General features: G+C 40.2%; 1 protein-coding gene across 3 annotated transcripts; it reads left to right on the top strand.

Annotated features, from left to right (window-relative positions):
• The first annotated feature begins 244 nt into the window (after window positions 1-244).
• TMEM237 (transmembrane protein 237) lies at window positions 245-16,746 on the top strand. Of its 3 annotated transcripts, none has more exons than XM_036320149.1 (13): window positions 245-415; window positions 2,031-2,062; window positions 2,680-2,690; window positions 3,786-3,842; window positions 6,124-6,258; window positions 7,538-7,655; window positions 8,414-8,571; window positions 10,499-10,622; window positions 10,833-11,024; window positions 11,828-11,901; window positions 12,533-12,626; window positions 13,545-13,666; window positions 16,125-16,746. In XM_036320149.1, the coding sequence occupies exons 1-13, from the start codon at window positions 377-379 to the stop codon at window positions 16,175-16,177; spliced, it is 1,209 nt and encodes a 402-aa protein (XP_036176042.1). In that variant the 5' UTR covers window positions 245-376; the 3' UTR covers window positions 16,178-16,746. The 3 variants fall into 3 exon arrangements, with proteins under 3 accessions (XP_036176042.1, XP_036176041.1, XP_036176043.1); XM_036320148.1 differs by lacking the exon at window positions 245-415 and adding an exon at window positions 592-749; XM_036320150.1 differs by lacking the exons at window positions 245-415; window positions 2,680-2,690 and adding an exon at window positions 941-1,325.
• Window positions 16,747-17,215: the final 469 nt, after the last annotated feature.

The raw sequence follows: 17,215 nt of genomic DNA, 5'->3' as shown, positions 1-17,215 counted from the left end.
CACACATCTGTGTTTGTTCTTTAAAGTGAATAGTATCTTTCTAAAAACCCCAACCAAGCAAAACGAAAACTGTCCTTTTTAACGCTACTTCATGTGAGCCCGGATCTGAGTGTATGTTGTGCTTCTTTGATTCACGCAGTTGAGGCTGCAGGGAAAGCAACTGGAGACGATTGGACAATGGCTTCTCCACACGGCCGCGCGCGCCGGGAACGGGAACGGGAACGGGAACGGGGCGGAGGCGGGCGGAGGGCCCGGGGGCGGCGGCCTCGCCGGCAGCCCAAGCCCCCGCCTCCCGCGGGTCCGGAGGCCGCGGCGTCGCGGGGATTCGGGCTCGGGCCGCGGCGGTTGCGCCGAGGGAGCCCCGCCGGAGAGCACCATGCGGGCCGACTCCGCGCTGCCGCTGGGGGGCCGCCCGGTGAGCGGCGGGGGGCGCCGGGCTCGCCAGGGGCCGGGAGGGGACCCGCGGGACGCGCATCGCCCCGGCGCCCGCGGGTGGGGCGGGGCGGGAGTCCCTTCCCAGCCGGGAAGGAGGCTTCCGGGCCCAGCGAGCGTGTTGCCTTGACGACGCCTCCCTCCCCGGTCTCCCGGCCCGCGGGTGGGAATGCCCGCCGCTCCCGGAGGCCGGGTTTTGCCCGTGGAGCCTGTGAATCATGGGCATCTCTCCCGTTTCTCGAACAAACAGATCACTTGGGAAACCCTGGGGGCGCCGTGACTGCACCCCACGCCCGCTGGCGTCTCCCCCGGGGCAGGTCAGCCACGACGCGACGCCCCTCTCCAGCCGGGGTCCCCGGCGAGGCCGGGCCGAGCCCCCCCAACGCGCTCCCGCCGGGGGAGGGGGCTGCGGGCTGGGACGCACTGCGCCTGCGCGCGGCCGGCCCGCGAGGGAGGGGGTGTGAGAAAGGGGAGCTGTGAGAAAGGGGGGCTTTTGGAAGAATGGGGAGGAAGCAGGCGGAGAGCGCGCCTCCGTTACCTGTGAGTTGTTGGACTTTTGCATTCGGTTGAAAGGTCCTACTTGCGAGAGGCTTGCAAGCTGGGGTTTGGGACGGGTCACGTGTCACTGTTGCGGGACTTTTGAAACGTGGGGTTGTGAGAAGGGACTTTGGATGGAACGCTCTGCCTCTGCGGCATCCTTAGAACAAAAGCGACGGGGTCGTGTGAAGGCAGCCAGCCGGCCTGGCCCGCATCTGGGGGCATTTCTATGAACACAGTTTAAACGAGAGGATTGATAAATGGGACGCTGCAGAATGAACAGCAGCGGTCTGAGTGCGAACCCTTTGGAAGCGATGGTCTCTGCAAGCGATGTTCTTGGCACACGGAACTGATATGTAGGCATTTCTGTTAGCATTTTATTTTGCAAGATTCCGGGATGCTTCTTAACTGCAATCTCTCTGAGCTACAAATGCAACCCTTCTTATTCATGTAAAGCAGCATTTCTAAGGGCTCCCCTCCATTCTTTCTGTCCCAAAATGCATCCTTCCTCCTGTATTCAGAGGGATCTTTTTTTTAAAAAAGTATGTGAATATGTGGCTTAAAACGCCCATCGGCTTCCTATTAGTGAATTAAAACAAAATCTAGATTCCTCCCCTCCGTCTTCAGGACCCTGATTATCTGGCCTCTGCCCACCTCTCCTGGTTCCTGCTGCAGCCTTCCTGGCCTTTTACCTGGGACCCTCCAAGCCCCATAGCCCCCAAGGCTTTTGTATTTGCTTCCCTTTTGTCAAAAATGTAGGCTCCTTTCCCAGCCAGTCTCAGCTCGGATACCTGAGAGATCTCTGAATGTCAAGTTCCGTGAAAACAGGGTCTCTTCCTTTTGTTCATAAATGTATTCTTAGTGCTCAGAATAGGGCCTGGCCGGTGATAAAAAGGTACATAGAGAGGAAGGCATTTTATATGAAATTCAAGTATTGCCCATTTGGTTCTCATCAGTACCTCCTGGCTTTCACTGGTGAACAGTAATCAAAAGATTTGAAATATGGGAAGTAAAGCTGCTCTAGGCTTTTACTTACGAGTAATTTTCTTCTTTTCCCATAGCGTCCTCCACGAGCCCTCCCACCTGTGCCAAGGTAAAAGTACAGTACTTTTATTATGGGGTTCTAAAAGTGCAAAATGAATAAAGTGAAAAATTGACCACCATTGCAAATCCATCATAATGCAGGAAAGATTTCTTGATATTTTTAAGAAAAGGCTTCTTAACAGTTTCAAGGTGAAAAATCCCTGAATCATAAGGGTAACAGTTACAATGAAATGTTCTGTTTCAAAGCCTGACTGTGAACACAGGGAGGATAATGGATCTATTCTGAATGTTGTAGTGTCCTGTTTAGCAGAATCCTGGCTGCCTTTGGTTCGCTAGAATAGTTTCCTCAGAGTTTAAGCTGATTTTAGTCAGTGACCGAATAAGAGCTCTTAATCTGTTTAATCTACTTTATTAATAGATAGAAGGGAGTGTGTATATGGAGATTCAGAAAATATTGGGGTTATTTTATTAGCAGGTTTACTAGTTTATTATTTGTAAATAAGCTAGTTTGTAAATAAGCAAACTTTGTGTGAAAACTATTTTTATTTTAAATTTGTAATGATTTAAGTCAGTTTTCAGTTTGACAGTATTATAAATTTCTAATTAATAGAGTTTCTTTTTTTTTTTGTCTTTGTCCTGATTAAATTTGGTCGGTGTCATGTAAAGTGCTGTTCAAGGTGAGTTCACTGTTAATGTAAAATTTTCTAAATATGGCCCTAACTGGTTTGGCTCAGTGGATAGAGCATAGGCCTGCGGACTGAAGGGTCCCAGGTTCGATTCTGGTCAAGGGCATGTACCTTGGTTGCGGGCACATCCCCAGTAGGGGGTGTGCAGGAGGCAGCTGATCGATGTTTCTAACTCTCTATCCCCCTCCCTTCCTCTCTGTTAAAAATCAATAAAATATATTTAAAAAATTTTTTTCTAAATATGGTATTTAATGTTCAAAAGTTTAATTTGTTAATGTTTCTCTTAAAATTGAAACTGGGTGGTATAATTTATAATAATACAGTATCTTTATCATAATAATCTATGGCTGCCATTTTTAAGTGATGGTTGATAAATAACACTAGTTATGTGGTTGGTATTTGACCTTATAAATATAAAAGCATTCATTCCTGTATGGAGTCACCCTAATCATAGCTCATAGCTAGTTATCATTCTGTATTAGGGACTGCATTTTCCTTTGTCTCATTTAGTCAGGATAGACTGGGTTATGCTACACAACCCCAAAATCTCAGTGACTTAATATCATATAAGGTTATATCTGGTTAATGCAAAGTCCATTGTGGCAACCAATCACGGCATTTGCCTTTCACTGCCTCTTCACTAATGAGGTAGTGATTCAGTCTACTTCTGTCCTGTGGTTTTGCCATCTCAACATGAGGTCTCCTCAGTTGTTAAGGGAAGAGAAAGCTAGAGGGCTTCTCACTGGCTCTTTCAGTGTCCTGGCCTCCAAATGGCACAGATCGCATCTCTCATAGTCTATTGACCAGAACCAGTCACAGGCCTAAGTTGGGGATCAGCTGAATACATGGTGAGCATGCTTTCTGTGTCCCTGTTCCTGGCATTGCTGACCAGCAGTGAGCTCTTACTACCACACTGTGGGCTCTCTCTGACTTTGTCAGTTTCTTACCTTCTTTCCCTTCATGTGTAGGTGTTGGCTGGACCCAAAGAAGAGAGGGAAAGGTCTTCCCTAATAAAAGTGCCCTTTTGAAATAACTGTTCCCTGCATAGAATTTTAGGCAGCCTTTTCTGTTCTTTTTGTTTTATAGATGATGTTCCACTTAGTCGTCCCAAGAAAAAGAAGCCAAGAACGAAAACCACGCTAGGTAAGAAGTTGCCCTTTGTTGTGCGGAGCCACAGGTTTTCCCAGGACCTCGGGCATGATAAACATCAGATCTGGGGGAGGCAGGTCCCACAGTGCCGCGTCACTGCTGCGTTGAGGTCACCTTGAAGCAGTGGGACTTCTGGTGGTAGCGAGGGACCGGCAGTGAGCAGCCTGAAGAGTGCCTAGAAGGATTCATAAAATAAAGGGTTGTGCCACCAACACTCTCACTTCCACTACGTTCTTGGACTCTTGGAGGTCCTTTATCCCTGGACAACATAAGTTATCTTAAGCTATGATTGGTTCCAGACCCTTGAACAGGTTACTGGATTTAGAGACACGGAGTTCTTGGATCTCTCATTTTAAATATATATTTTAAAATATATATTTATTGATTTCAGAGAGGAAGAGATAGGGAGAGAGAGATAGAAACATCAATGATGAGAGAGAATCATTGATCGGCTGCCGAGCCACAACCCGGGCATGTGCGCTTGACTGGAATCGAACCTGGGACCTTTCAGTCCACAGGCTGATGCTCTATCCACTGAGCCACACCAGCTAGGGGTTGGATCTCTCATTTTAGCCCAAGAATATCTGTGTTAGAGCATGCATCTGAAGGCAGGTATTAAAGCCCCAATAATGAGCAAGTTCTATGAACTCCTTTTTGTTTAGTTAATCCTGCATGCTGTGTCAGTAGCTGACTCACACATCAGAATTCATCACCTTCAACAATAAATCAATTTTCACTTCTCACAAATTTCTGTTAACGGAACCACCACTCTCCCAGTCAGTCACTCAGGCTGGAAGCCTCAGTGTCACTGCTAACTGGCCCCTTCACCCTCTTTGCTTGCTTCTTCTAGGACATTTCTGTGTCTCTCCCCTTGCGTTTCCACGGTCACAACTGTAGGCCATTTAGCCCCTTCCTCTTCTGAGCTATGGGGTTAGCCTGCAACATTGTGCTGCTCGCTTTCTTTCACTCCGGTCCTGCCCACCACTGCTGGATGAGCTGCTTAAAGCTCCTCGCTGGTCATACCTCTCACTCGGCCAGAAACTTCTTTCCACTTATCATCGATCGTCTAACAAACGGAGGGCTAGATGGGGGAAAAGAAAGACATGGCGATGGACGCAGAGAAAGAGAAAAAGACATGTAGACACAGACAAAAAAAGAAAAGAGATTCAAAGAGACTTGGATTCACAAAGGCTCTAATAATTCAGGCTCTAATAATTCACTCACAGTTAAATACAGACATGTTCATCTGCACTTAGGAAGGTAACGAGTGGAGGAAACGGTAAAGACAGTTGGAGCAGAGGTGTGGCTACCAGCGCTTCCTTGTACAGAAGAGAAAATGAAGATTCGGTGCTCCGGACAAAAAAGGGGGTGCATTGCTAGGCGTTTATTAAAACTGTTCATTTAGGTTATTTCAAATTTTTCGCTTCCACAATTTTGCAATTCTGAAATGATGGATTGTGGGGAAGAAGAGCTATTTCTGGAGGATGGATTGCTAGCAGTGAAATTGCTAGACAATGTGTGCATTAGTAATATGATAAGATTCTGCTAAATTGCCTTTAAGGAAGCTTTAGGCATTTGCTAAATCCTTGACAACATTGGACAATATCAGTCTTTTAAATTTTGTCAATCTAGTGGGCAAAAGTGCTTATTTTAGTTTTTTATTTATCTGAATACTAATTAGGTTAAGCATATTTTTATGTTCATTAATATGTACATATTTGTTCTTTTGTGGAGAAGATGGGCACCGGAATATAGTCAAGTAAAATTCAAATATGCTGAAATGTGTCAGAATCTGTTCAAAGACTTGATGACGGGAGAGATTGACATGAATGGCCAAATAAAAAGATTTATAAATTATCTGTTAACCCATTTATCCAAGGTGATGTTATCATGTGTTAATTTACTAGTGAAGTACTAAACTATATCGGAGCTGAAAATTCTTAAGGCATAAGACAAATAAGAGTTCGCTGGGGCGACAGCTTCCGTTATGTTATTACCTTATTGTGAAAATGGAAATTCTGAAGCAAATTCTCCTCTCCTTTTTGTTCTTCTTCTTTCTAACATCCCCCCTTTTTTCTTCTTCATTCTCCCTTGTTCCTTCCTTTATTTCTTTTCTCAACTTAAAATTCGAAGTTACAAGGGAGGAGAAAGGAAGTCAAGATTGGTTTTGTAGGAGAAGGGGTTATTACATAGGAAACATTCCAGTTCCCTCTTTTTACGACTCAGTGGTCTCTGTTCAAGTTATCCCTTTTTTTTTTTCACTCTATTTCTGTAGCAAGTGCTTCTTTGGAAGGTCTTGTTCAGACTGCTATTCATAGGCCATCTGCGAGCAGGGAGCCACCAACTGAAGAACTCACAGAGCATCCAGAAGCTCCTGTTCCAAGAAGACAGAAGACAAGGGTACCTCTTGGTATGTAAAAGCAACCAGGTTAGGTTGTGATTTGGGGTGTATGAGTAAAAACCTGAATGTCCCCATTTCCCTCCCATAGCCCTTTATTTTTCCTGCTTGCTTACATTTTTTATCACTAGAGTTGCTCTAATGGGTTAAGTCAAGAACACTTTAGAGGGTCTCTTTTGGTTCTATGTGTGTAGATTATGAGGGAAGTGGTACAAATTCAGGACTAAAATAGAAAGTTTGGATTTTGATGTGTAGAAGAATTTAGTATATGATGAAACAGATATTTAAGATTAGTGGGGGAGGGATAGATTCTCTATTAACAATAATATAGCAACAGCTAACATTTATTGAGTTTTTCTGTGTCTCAGGGACTGTTCACAAGGTAGACAAGGCTATATCATTTATTTTGCCTATCAAATTGGCAATGCTTTTAAAAATTTATAAAATGCAAAAGTGTTGATGAGAAAAGGGTACACTCATACACTGCTGATAGGAGTATAAAATGGTATAACCTGTTCAAACTTATAGGAGTAGAAGTAACTACAATAGCTACAGTAATTAAAGGAGGTTAACTGCATTATTATTTATAAGAGCAGAAACTGGTAATATCAAACATTTAACAATGTGATAATGCCCAAATAAAACATGGTATCCATTTAATAGAAACCAAGTACTCATTAACAGGATTGTTTTGGTGATATTGTGATATGGAAAACCATCAGTAATATATTGTTGAGTCAAAAACAAAGGTTGTAAAATAGGATGTATCGGAGGAGCCCATTTTGTAAAATATGTGCATTAATTTTTAGGGCTGTCTTAACAGATTGCCACAAACTGAGGGACTTAAAACAACAGAAATTTAGTCTCAGACAGATCTGGAGGATAGACGTTCAGGAGCGAGGTGTGTGCAGGGCCACGCCCCCTCCGCAGGCTCTAGGAAAGAACCCGTCTTTGCCTCTTCTAGCTTCTGGTGGCTCCTAGCAGTCCTCTGCTCATGACAGCATAATGCCATTCTGTGCCTGTCTTCTCATTCTTCCATGTGTGGCGCTGTTGGGTTACATAATTTTCCCCACACTTTTGGCATTGCAATGTCAAACATTTTGTTGTGTTTAGAGGTCTAAAAAATTTTAAATCAAATGCAAAACAGTGTTGCCCAATTAAAAATTTTAAGGTTCTCTTGTATTACAAAAGTCTTGTACATGACTTTTCTTTTTACATTATAGTAATTAAAAAATTTAATATTATATATATATATATATGTTTTTTAATTTTATTTTTATTTTTTTTTCAGAATTGGAGACTGCCTTCACCCAGGAGACATCTAGTCCATCTTCATTACGGAATGAAAATGGTATTGATGTGGAGCCAGCTGAGGAGCCCGTTATTAAAAAACCTCGAAGGAAGACAAAGTAAGGATTTATTTGTTCTTCTAAATATCCTTAAGGAACACTCTGATGCTTAATTTGGAGCTTCCAAATGATAGCTTCCGATGAAATCTGATAAATACTTGTATATCTCTAGGATAAGTAGTATTACAAAGATATCAGTTAAACCAATCTAATGACAATTTGAAAAGTGTAGACCACTGAGAAAAGTAAAATGCTGTACTTGAATAAAAATTTGTAGGAACTGTCTCTAAAAAAGAGAAACACAAGTAGATGATTTTATATAAAGAGCAAAAAATTACATATTCAAGATCTTAAAAATTAAAGGTAATATTAATAAAATAGGCTATTGTAATTTATTTTCTCATTTTATCAAACTTTAAATTTTAATTATTTCATCAATAAATAATAATGTTTAATTTAGCATAGGATTCAGTGTTAGATAAAATAGAATGACATACTTTAAAGAAGCACCCTGAAATTATATAACACTATTACATATTTGTGTTTAGACATGACCCTATAAATAGTAATCAATGTCCATATAAAATGATATAATTTTAAGTCTGGAAAGAACCTTACAATCTAGTTCAGTCACTTCATTGCCCAGAGGATAAAACTGAGGCCTACATAGCAGTTAATACCTAATTTGTTTTGAGTAAAATCCAAATTTCTCTGCTCAAAGTCCAAGGCTCTTTTCATTCTACTCACAGGTACCTCCTTATGTGGGTTTGTAAAAATTCAGTAAGCACCCAGTTTTCTTACTTTCTCCCTGATTCCAGGAAGGCCCGGCCAGCAGAATTGCAGTATGCCAATGAGCTAGGAGTAGAAGATGAAGACATAATTACTGATGAGCACAGGAGTCCAGAACAACAGTCTGTATTCACGGCGCCCACTGGCATTAGCCAGCCTGTGGACAAAGTGTTTGTGGAGAAAAGCCGTAAGTAGTTCCTTGTTTGGAATATGAGCTCTTTAAAAGTATGTAAGGCTATCCTTTGGTCTAGGAATTATACTTCTGGACATCTGAATTAAGGCAATAAGCAAAAACATGGCCAAAAATGTATACACCAAGCTAATCATCACACTGTTATTCACGAGAATGAAAAACAGGAAATAACCTAAATATAAAAAGCAGGGGAATGATTTCAGTAAGGTATGCTTTATCTATACAATAAAATCTGCATCATTAAAAATAGTGTTTAGGGCCGAAACCGTTTGGCTCAGTGGATAGAGCGTCGGCCTGTGGACTGAAGGGTCCCAGGTTCGATTCCGGCCAAGGGCATGTACCTGGGTTGCGGGCACATCCCCAGTAGGAGGTGTGCAGGAGGCAGCTGATCGATGTTTCTCTCTCATCGATGTTTCTGACTCTCTGTCTCTCTCCCTTCCTCTCTGTAAAAAATCAATAAAATATATTTTTAAAAAAAATAGTGTTTAGGGAGAATTTTACATTTCGTGGAAAAATTCTAATGAAAAATAAACATACGTACACAGATAGTTTGATCTCAACTATAGCATGCACAGGACAAAAGACTAGAAGGAAATAGACCTGGTTGTTTTCTGGGTTATGAGATTTTGGATAATTTTTTAAATCTCCCCTTACCCTCCACCCATTTCTTTATTCTTTGTTGTACTTCACCAGTTTTCTGCAATTAGTAGAGGTGTTGGTGGTAGGGCAGGTACTGATATAAATTCTTTAATGAAGAATAAATGAGAGAACATACATGATGGTATCACCATATTACATAAGAAATATAACTGTATATTCTTTTGGAAATAGTTCTGATGAACTGGTTACAAGACTGCATTTGCAGAGTTTTAAGAAAAACTCACTGAGAGCAGGGCCATGACCATATGCTCCTCCCATGGACATGCTGTCAATGTGCTGCCTAGGAACTCATCTGGAACATACAGACTAGCCCTTAAAATTTACAGCTTAGGTTTTATGTTGTTTAAATTGTGGTTGTGCAATACCCCACCTAAGGGACCTTCGCCAGCGAGAAACCTGTGACCTGGAGAGACTGACCTATCCAGAGTCTCACAGTCCATTAGTGCAGGACTGGGACTCAGAGTCTCATGACTTCCAGGCAAGTGCTTTTACGGGTAGACCTGTGGCTATTTAACACACTTCAGGCTATTTTCAAGCAGTATCACTCTGTTTTTATTCTTGCTTCCCTTAGCACCGAAACTTCCCTAATAAAGTAACGGACTGTAAAAAATACTAGTTTCTGTCCAAAAGTTGTCTTTTCTTAGGAAAAATTAGGTAATAAACCCCTGACTTTTGTTCTCCAATGTACCCAGCAGCCAGGTTTGGCAAGCAAGACTGCGCTGGAACCTCTACCGCTGCCTGAGGTCCATTGTGACTGGTAGACATGAGAAGGGACCTCCTGGTCAACAGTAAAGGGATAGAGTACTGCTCACACAGCGCTGCAGGCTGGCGCTTGAACTGGTACTTGCACAGGAATCTTCGAGACGTTTATGCAACAATCCATTTCTTTCCTGTCATCACAGAGCATGTGCCATGCTACATACACTGGGGTCTTTTCCTGAGAAATGTAAAGGGTTTTCAGATAGTGGCGTACCTCTATAGTGATGACATTTAAACTTTAGCACTTCTAAAATCTCTAAATGAGAAGATATTAGACGCTGTCATCTTAAAGGTTTCTAGACTTTTTTTTCTTAGTTGGAAGTTCATTATTTTATTTCATTAAAAATAGTCAATTTCCCAAACTGTTACTTCAACATCTATTTTGGTTTGAGAAGGAAGCACGTGGACACGCTCGTTCTAAGGGTTCTTAAGGGTGGAATAATTTTTAAAAAGACCGGCAGGTTCTCTCTTGTTGGTGGATAACTGTGTAATGTGCTCTTAGGGCGATTCCAGGCCACCAACCGTTCAGAGTTGATAAAGACCACAGAGAACGCAGACGTGCCGATGGACACGAAGCCCTCCTGGACGACCAGGGACGTCGCCCTCTCGGTGCACCGGGCTTTCAGGTGGCTGCCGTTGTTGGACTTTTCTTAAAACAAATATTCTATAATTTTTTTAAAAAGTGTTGATTGTTCAACACTGTTAAATAAGAAAATGCTTGATTTTACTTTTTATGAAGTGTTGAATTTTAATCTTACATGTGAATAGGTTTTAAAAGTATTTTAGCCTTTGACTTTAGTAATTCATGCGTAATAATGAAACCCTTTTCCATTCAGGATGGTGGGTCTGTTTTCTCATGGCTTCTTGGCTGGCTGTGCTGTGTGGAATATTATTGTGATATATGTTCTAGCAGGACATCAGCTTTCTAACCTCCCCAACCTTCTGCAACAATACAAGACATTAGCATATCCATTCCAGAGTCTTCTCTACTTGCTTTTGGCTCTAAGTACAGTTTCAGCTTTTGACAGGTAAGACTGCTGTGACTATAGATCCTTCTAACTTTTCTTCAGGGGGAAATGTTGAGCAAAATGTGTCACTGACGATGACAACTTGCAAAATAGAATTGTTTTGACTTCTTTTAGGCCAGTCTGTTATTTGTGGGAGGGAGTTGGAGGTGGGAATACTGTGTGTGTGCGTGTGGGGGGAAACAACACCCAAAAGTCTTAACTCATTTCGGCATCACTCTAAGTCTAAAATTTCTTTCAAATATAATCAATTCAAAAAGTCCAAAATGTAATCTTCCAAATACTTTTAATCAGCTATAGAAGAGAGTCTGGGAATTCCGTCAGTTTACTGGGGTCACTAGAGCGAAGTACAACAAACTGGGCGGCTTAAAACAACAGGAATTGACTCTCTCACATTCTGGAAGCTGGGAGTCTGAACTCAGGGTGTCAGCAAGGTTGGGTCCCTTTTGGAGGGCTCCAAGAGAGAGCCTGTTCCATGCCTCTCCCAGCTTCCGGTGTTGCTGGCCATCCCGGGCTCCTGGGCTTGTAGACTCATCACTCCAGTCTCTGCCTCTGTTGTCACATGGCAGGCTTTCTGAGCGTCTCGGTGCGTGTGTCTCTTCTTTTAAGGTCACCAGTCACGTTGGATTACGGTCCATTCTAATGGCCTCATCTTAACTCGGTCACGGCTGCAAAGACCCTATTTCCTTAAAGCTTGATAAGAGACAATAAATGTGGTGGCATTAGAACAGAGAAGGAAAAGTGCTAGTCACGTTTTGTAAGAAGGTTATGGTTGCACTGTGACAAGAGACTTTTGTATTTTCTAGGATTGACTTTGCCAAAACATCAGTAGCAATCCGAAATTTTCTTGCCCTGGATCCAACAGCTTTTGCATCTTTCTGTGAGTAAATAGTTTAATTTGATAACATGTTATACTTGAGTTACATTGTAATTTTGAACAAGGAAAAGTTTAATTTTATTTTTTTAAAAATTTTATGTTATTGCTACCGATAAGCATTACTTATAGATGTCCAGTAGAATTTGTAATTTAAAAAGCATGCTAACCATCATTTTGATAGCATTATTTTTCAATAGAAGTTGAGCTTAGTAACTTTCAAAAGTTTAATTTGTTCTTATTAAGTAATGTTTAGCTTTTCTATTTTTACTTGACATTAAACAGATTGAGCTGGCATAGCATTTCAGGAACAAATGATATCTTTGGATAATTTGGAATACATTTTGTTCTGTTATGAAAATATTAACGAAACTAGTTTTAGGACCTTGAGTCAGTTATTTAATTTATTAAAAGATCTTCTAGGTTATAGTCATATCTAAAGATAAAATAGTGAGCATCACAAAAGTATCTGTGTTCTAAAAAATAATCCAGGCTATTGAAATTGATCAAATCAATGTCTTTTATATTGTCATTCCCTAAAGTACAATTACTTTTGGCCTTAAAGTAATCTATAAATTAAAAATAAACTTGACTGTTAAAAATACATTATTAGTAATTTCATTTATCTTTTTCTCAGTGTACTTCGCTGCTCTTATACTATCTCTGAGTCAGCAAATGACAAGTGACAGAATCCATCTTTACACACCTTCTTCTGTTAATGGCAGCCTCTGGTAAGATTCAAACGGCATTAGCAATTGGTGGTGGTGATAACAGCGACAGTGGGAGTAATGGCACTATTCTACGCCTTCCACTCTTTTACATGTTTTTATCTATTAATAAAGGCCCTGTTTTTGTCTTCAAAATTGTGGCAAGAAAATGCCCATTTCATTTTTTAATGGATAACTATTGTTACAAACACCTGCATTTTTAATGAAATGTCTTCTTTATATGATCTGTTTTAAATCTCTTAAGTTATGGTTTTAAAATATGTCATTACATGATGAACTGGAAGAGCCTGGCACCCTCACCCCCAATCTGGAGCCTAATACCTCAGAATAGTGATGGGAGGGAGTAGCGGGGATCGAGTCGGAAAACCAAGCAATGGGGAGAGCAGACTAGGGGGCGCCCCCTCCTCGGGCCAGTGGCCAACCATAGAGCTAACAGGACAACTGAGATTTTAGTTCACAAATCTCAGAGTGGGGGGGGAGGGGGTCTTTTTTTGAAAGAGTGGCTAGAGGCATGAGGTAAAGAGAGAAAAGGAAAGATACCTGATGACGAGTAAGTTTCATTTGTTCTTATTAAGTAATATTTAGCTTTTGTGTTTCTACTTGACATTAAACAGACTTAGCTGTAGCTGAGCACCACAGTAGTTGCAAGGGAAACCTAGAAAAAATTTTGGCAACACTGAATTTTCATTTATATCACTGTACTAAGCAGGTGTACCTTTGTACCTTTGTTTTCATGATACATATTTATGACATATATACTATATATATGGTTGTATTTTATAGGGCATCATATTTTATTTCACTCTTTCCTTGCTATTCCTGTAGATGAGGACTGCTATTTTTTAAAGTTCATAAAATAGATATATTTAGATACGTGAACAAAAATGAAGACATTAGTAATGTGTGTTTCTGTATCTTTAGGGCGGCAGGAAATGAGGAGCAGGTTCTTCAGCCGTGGATCCTGGTGAATCTGGTGGTGACCATTCTGGTTGGACTGTCTTGGCTTTTCTTGTCTTATAGGCCAGGCATGGATCTTAGTGAAGGTATTAAAGAACAAATAGTATAAGCATATCATGGAATCTTGTATAATGATTTTAGAAATCTTTGTTGACTGTAGCTTATGATAATTGTGATAACAAAGAGATATTTAAAATAAGATAACATAAGAAGAGTGACAATAAAGTGGTGGAACAATACTAAGAGAAGCAGAGAGGAGTGTCTGGAGGGGCTGGGGTTTGGAAGTGCTGGATGAGGCCCTCTGTGGCCCTGGTGCATATTTAGGAAGTTTTTGTTTTTTTAACCCTTCAAGTGTTTTATAGAAAGTCTTTGCTCTTCATTTCTCCTACTCTCCTTACAATCAATGTATCTCTTTATTTTATTTTTATTGCAGTTTTATTAATATGATTTTATTAATATTACTTCAGTATTATTTTGTACTAGTTGCTGGCGTACAGCACAGTGGTCAGAGAGTCATGCACTTCACAAGGTCAAAATATCTCTTAATTTGAAATAAATCACGCTTCACCTAAGCAGCCTCTGTCAGATGCAAATTAAAGTGAATTATGGTGACCTCTTCCTCTACGTTGAACAAATTCTTAACCTTTCATTGTCTAATAAAATGTCGAGTAACCTGACCTTCAGTGTGCCCCGTGGGAAGTGAGATTTACTCGTCTCTAGTTCTCAGACCCCTGTGGGACCCCTGGAGGAGAGGCGTCATATTGGCAAACTGCTGGTCCTTCAGCACTCATTTAGGTGTTTGTAGTGTAAGTTGTATTTCATTGGCAGATGTTCCACACTTTCACCCTTGAACCTCTGTGAAACTTTCTGGACTTTGGTTATTATTATGTTCTTGATTGTTGAACATCCTGAGCATTTAGCTGCAATTTGATCAACTAATTACAAACTGTCTCAGAAGTGTTAGAATTGAGAACCTTCCCAACATTTCCATTTGTAAACACCAAGACAAAAAATGTAATCTTGTGTATTTTCATTGATGAATGTACCTTTTTGTATCGTCATTCTTTTTTTTTTTTTTAAATTTTGTTTTATTGCTTAAGGTATTACAAAGAGTATTACATATGTCTCCTTTTTTTTTCCCCCTCTTGACCTTCCCCGGGCCTCCCCTAACCCCCAGTGTCTTGTGTATCGTCATTCTTATGCGGCTTCAGTAAATATCCTGTTGCTTTATTTCTTTTCATATATGTAAAGTATTTTTTAAAATCTTCTAAGGGTTTATATATTTTGCTATATTCTTTCAGTATAGTTTTTAAATCAGTAGATGAGTGGATAAAGGAATACTAATCAGCCATAAAAAGGAAGAAACATTTACCCTATAAAACACATGGACCTGGAGAGCATTATGCTAAGGGAAATAACCCAGTCAGAGAAAGACAAGTACAATATGATTTAACTCATATGTGGAATTAATGAACAGACTGACTTAACAAGCAAAACCAAGACAAACTCATAGATAGAGAGCAGGCAGACAGCTCTGGTGGGGGTGGGGGTTTGGGAGCGGTGGTGGAGGGATTGAGCAAAAAAGAAAAAAGAGAAAAAACTCAGGGATACAGGTGGTAGAAGGGGAGAAGTGGAAGAGGATATGGGAGGAGGGGGTAAATGGCGATGGGAAAAAACCACTAATTTTTAATAGATGTTATAATTCAAATAAATTAATTTTTGAAGAAAAATATTTTTTTCATATAATACTTACATCGGAAGACTTTATTAGGTTCCTAAGGTTTTCTTTTTAAAATATTTCTTGTTATTTTAATAAACTACATATATATATGCTAAGTAATAGTTTAAGTGTAGAAATGTCAACTAATATCTTTCTATACTGTAGTTGGGATTGAAGTTACATCTAGCAAGCTTGTGCAGTATTCAGACTAAATAACAAAGTGTGTGTTACTTACTAAATATTTACAGAATCCTGCTCTCTCTTGGGGCCATGTGAATTATATAACATTTTTTTCCATGTGGATAAAAAAAATCACTATAAAGTGGGGATGATAATACCTCACTTATAGGGTCATTATAGTAACTAAATGGAATAACACATTTAAGATATCCTGGCAAGCACCTCGTATTAGTTCCAGGGGCTTTCTCCACATCTGTCCTCTGCATTTTAGGTTATCATGAGCACTTACAGAATTAGACATTTCAGCTGTTTAATGATCCTGGATTCCCCAGGTGACTTACATTTCCTGGGGAGCATTATTATATTATCTCCATTATAGATGTTTTATTTTTCAGGGGCTAGCAGTATATTTAAAACTTGGAAATTTTTATTTTTTGGAAAATTTGAAATGCAAAACTTGTACCCTTTTCATTAGCTCGCCTTTTAAATCAGATTTCACTACCAAGCATTCTTACTTGTACTTGAGGGCTTTCTATTGTTTATATTATGTGAATACGTTAAAGGATTGTTTATAACTAAACTGAAAAACTTGTTGAGGTCCTGGGAAACCATTTTGAGTATGTTCTGTTCATTTTCTCTTCCAGAGTTGATGTTCTCCTCTGAGGTGGAAGAATATCCTAATAAAGATAAAGGATAACGCCTCTTCCTAATGCCTCTCACCTTCAGAGGAATAATGGCCCAGTGTTTAGAATTCTTCCCATCCTTGTTTTTAAATGTATTTTTATAAGATATGCACAGGTGTATTTGAAATTGTTTTTTTGATTATGTAATACTGAAAAAATTCTCAAGATTATGGAAATTGTTAAAATTGTACCTGCGGTTTATACCCAAACATCATCAGTTTAATGGCAAAGGAGGTCCTAAGCTAGAAACAAGTAAGTGAAAGTGCTTATTTCCTGTTCTGTCGAATTAGTGGCTTTTATAATCATTATCTTAAAGAGCACGAGTAACTTTACTGTTACAAAAGCTATATCAGGTTTAAACATAAATTTAGGGAATAGGGAAGAAGGGAAATAAAGACCTTCATTATTTATTTTTGATATCTCCTTACTGCGTTCATTGAAATATGAAATTTGTCTTTTTTTTTAAAGTGACTTAGTGACTGTGTATCATGTAATAAGTATAATGTTATGTAATTTAGCTTGAAAGATGCTTGACTTCATGGCTAATAAAAAGAAAATATATCCTTTTTGTTTGAAAAGTTTTGTAACCGAATAAGTTTACTTCTTTTTAAAACCCATATCTATGGTTCCCAGAGCTGGTTGCACACCAGAGTCATTTAGGAAACTTTTAAAAATAATGTAGCAAAAAAAAAGAAAAAATGTAATCAGAGAGAAGCGAGCAGGCCAAGAGCTCCGGGAAATGAAGGAGAGGCCAGCGAGCCTGGTGAGCTAACGTTCAGTTGACTTCTGCAGAACCCTTCCCGCTGCCTCTGTTTTTGTTTGACGAGAAGAATGCGTGGAAATTCACTGAATCTATTCTCAGGCTCTTTGTCAGCGGGATCTTGGCTCTCGAAATCCCACTCGTGAGGTGTCCTTCACTGGAACAGGTCTCTTCAGAGCTGCGTCCGGTGGTGCCTCAACCGGTGTGAAACCCTGGAGCTCAAGCAGTGATAAGGCTCAATGGGGCAAGGTGTCTCAAAGGCTCTGGGGCACATCGAGGGAGCGAGTGGGCC

Source organism: Myotis myotis, unplaced genomic scaffold, assembly GCF_014108235.1.
Source record: "Myotis myotis isolate mMyoMyo1 unplaced genomic scaffold, mMyoMyo1.p scaffold_m19_p_8, whole genome shotgun sequence".
In the NCBI taxonomy this organism is placed as follows: Eukaryota; Metazoa; Chordata; class Mammalia; order Chiroptera; family Vespertilionidae; genus Myotis; species Myotis myotis.
This window is presented reverse-complemented; position numbering and strand designations above follow the sequence as displayed.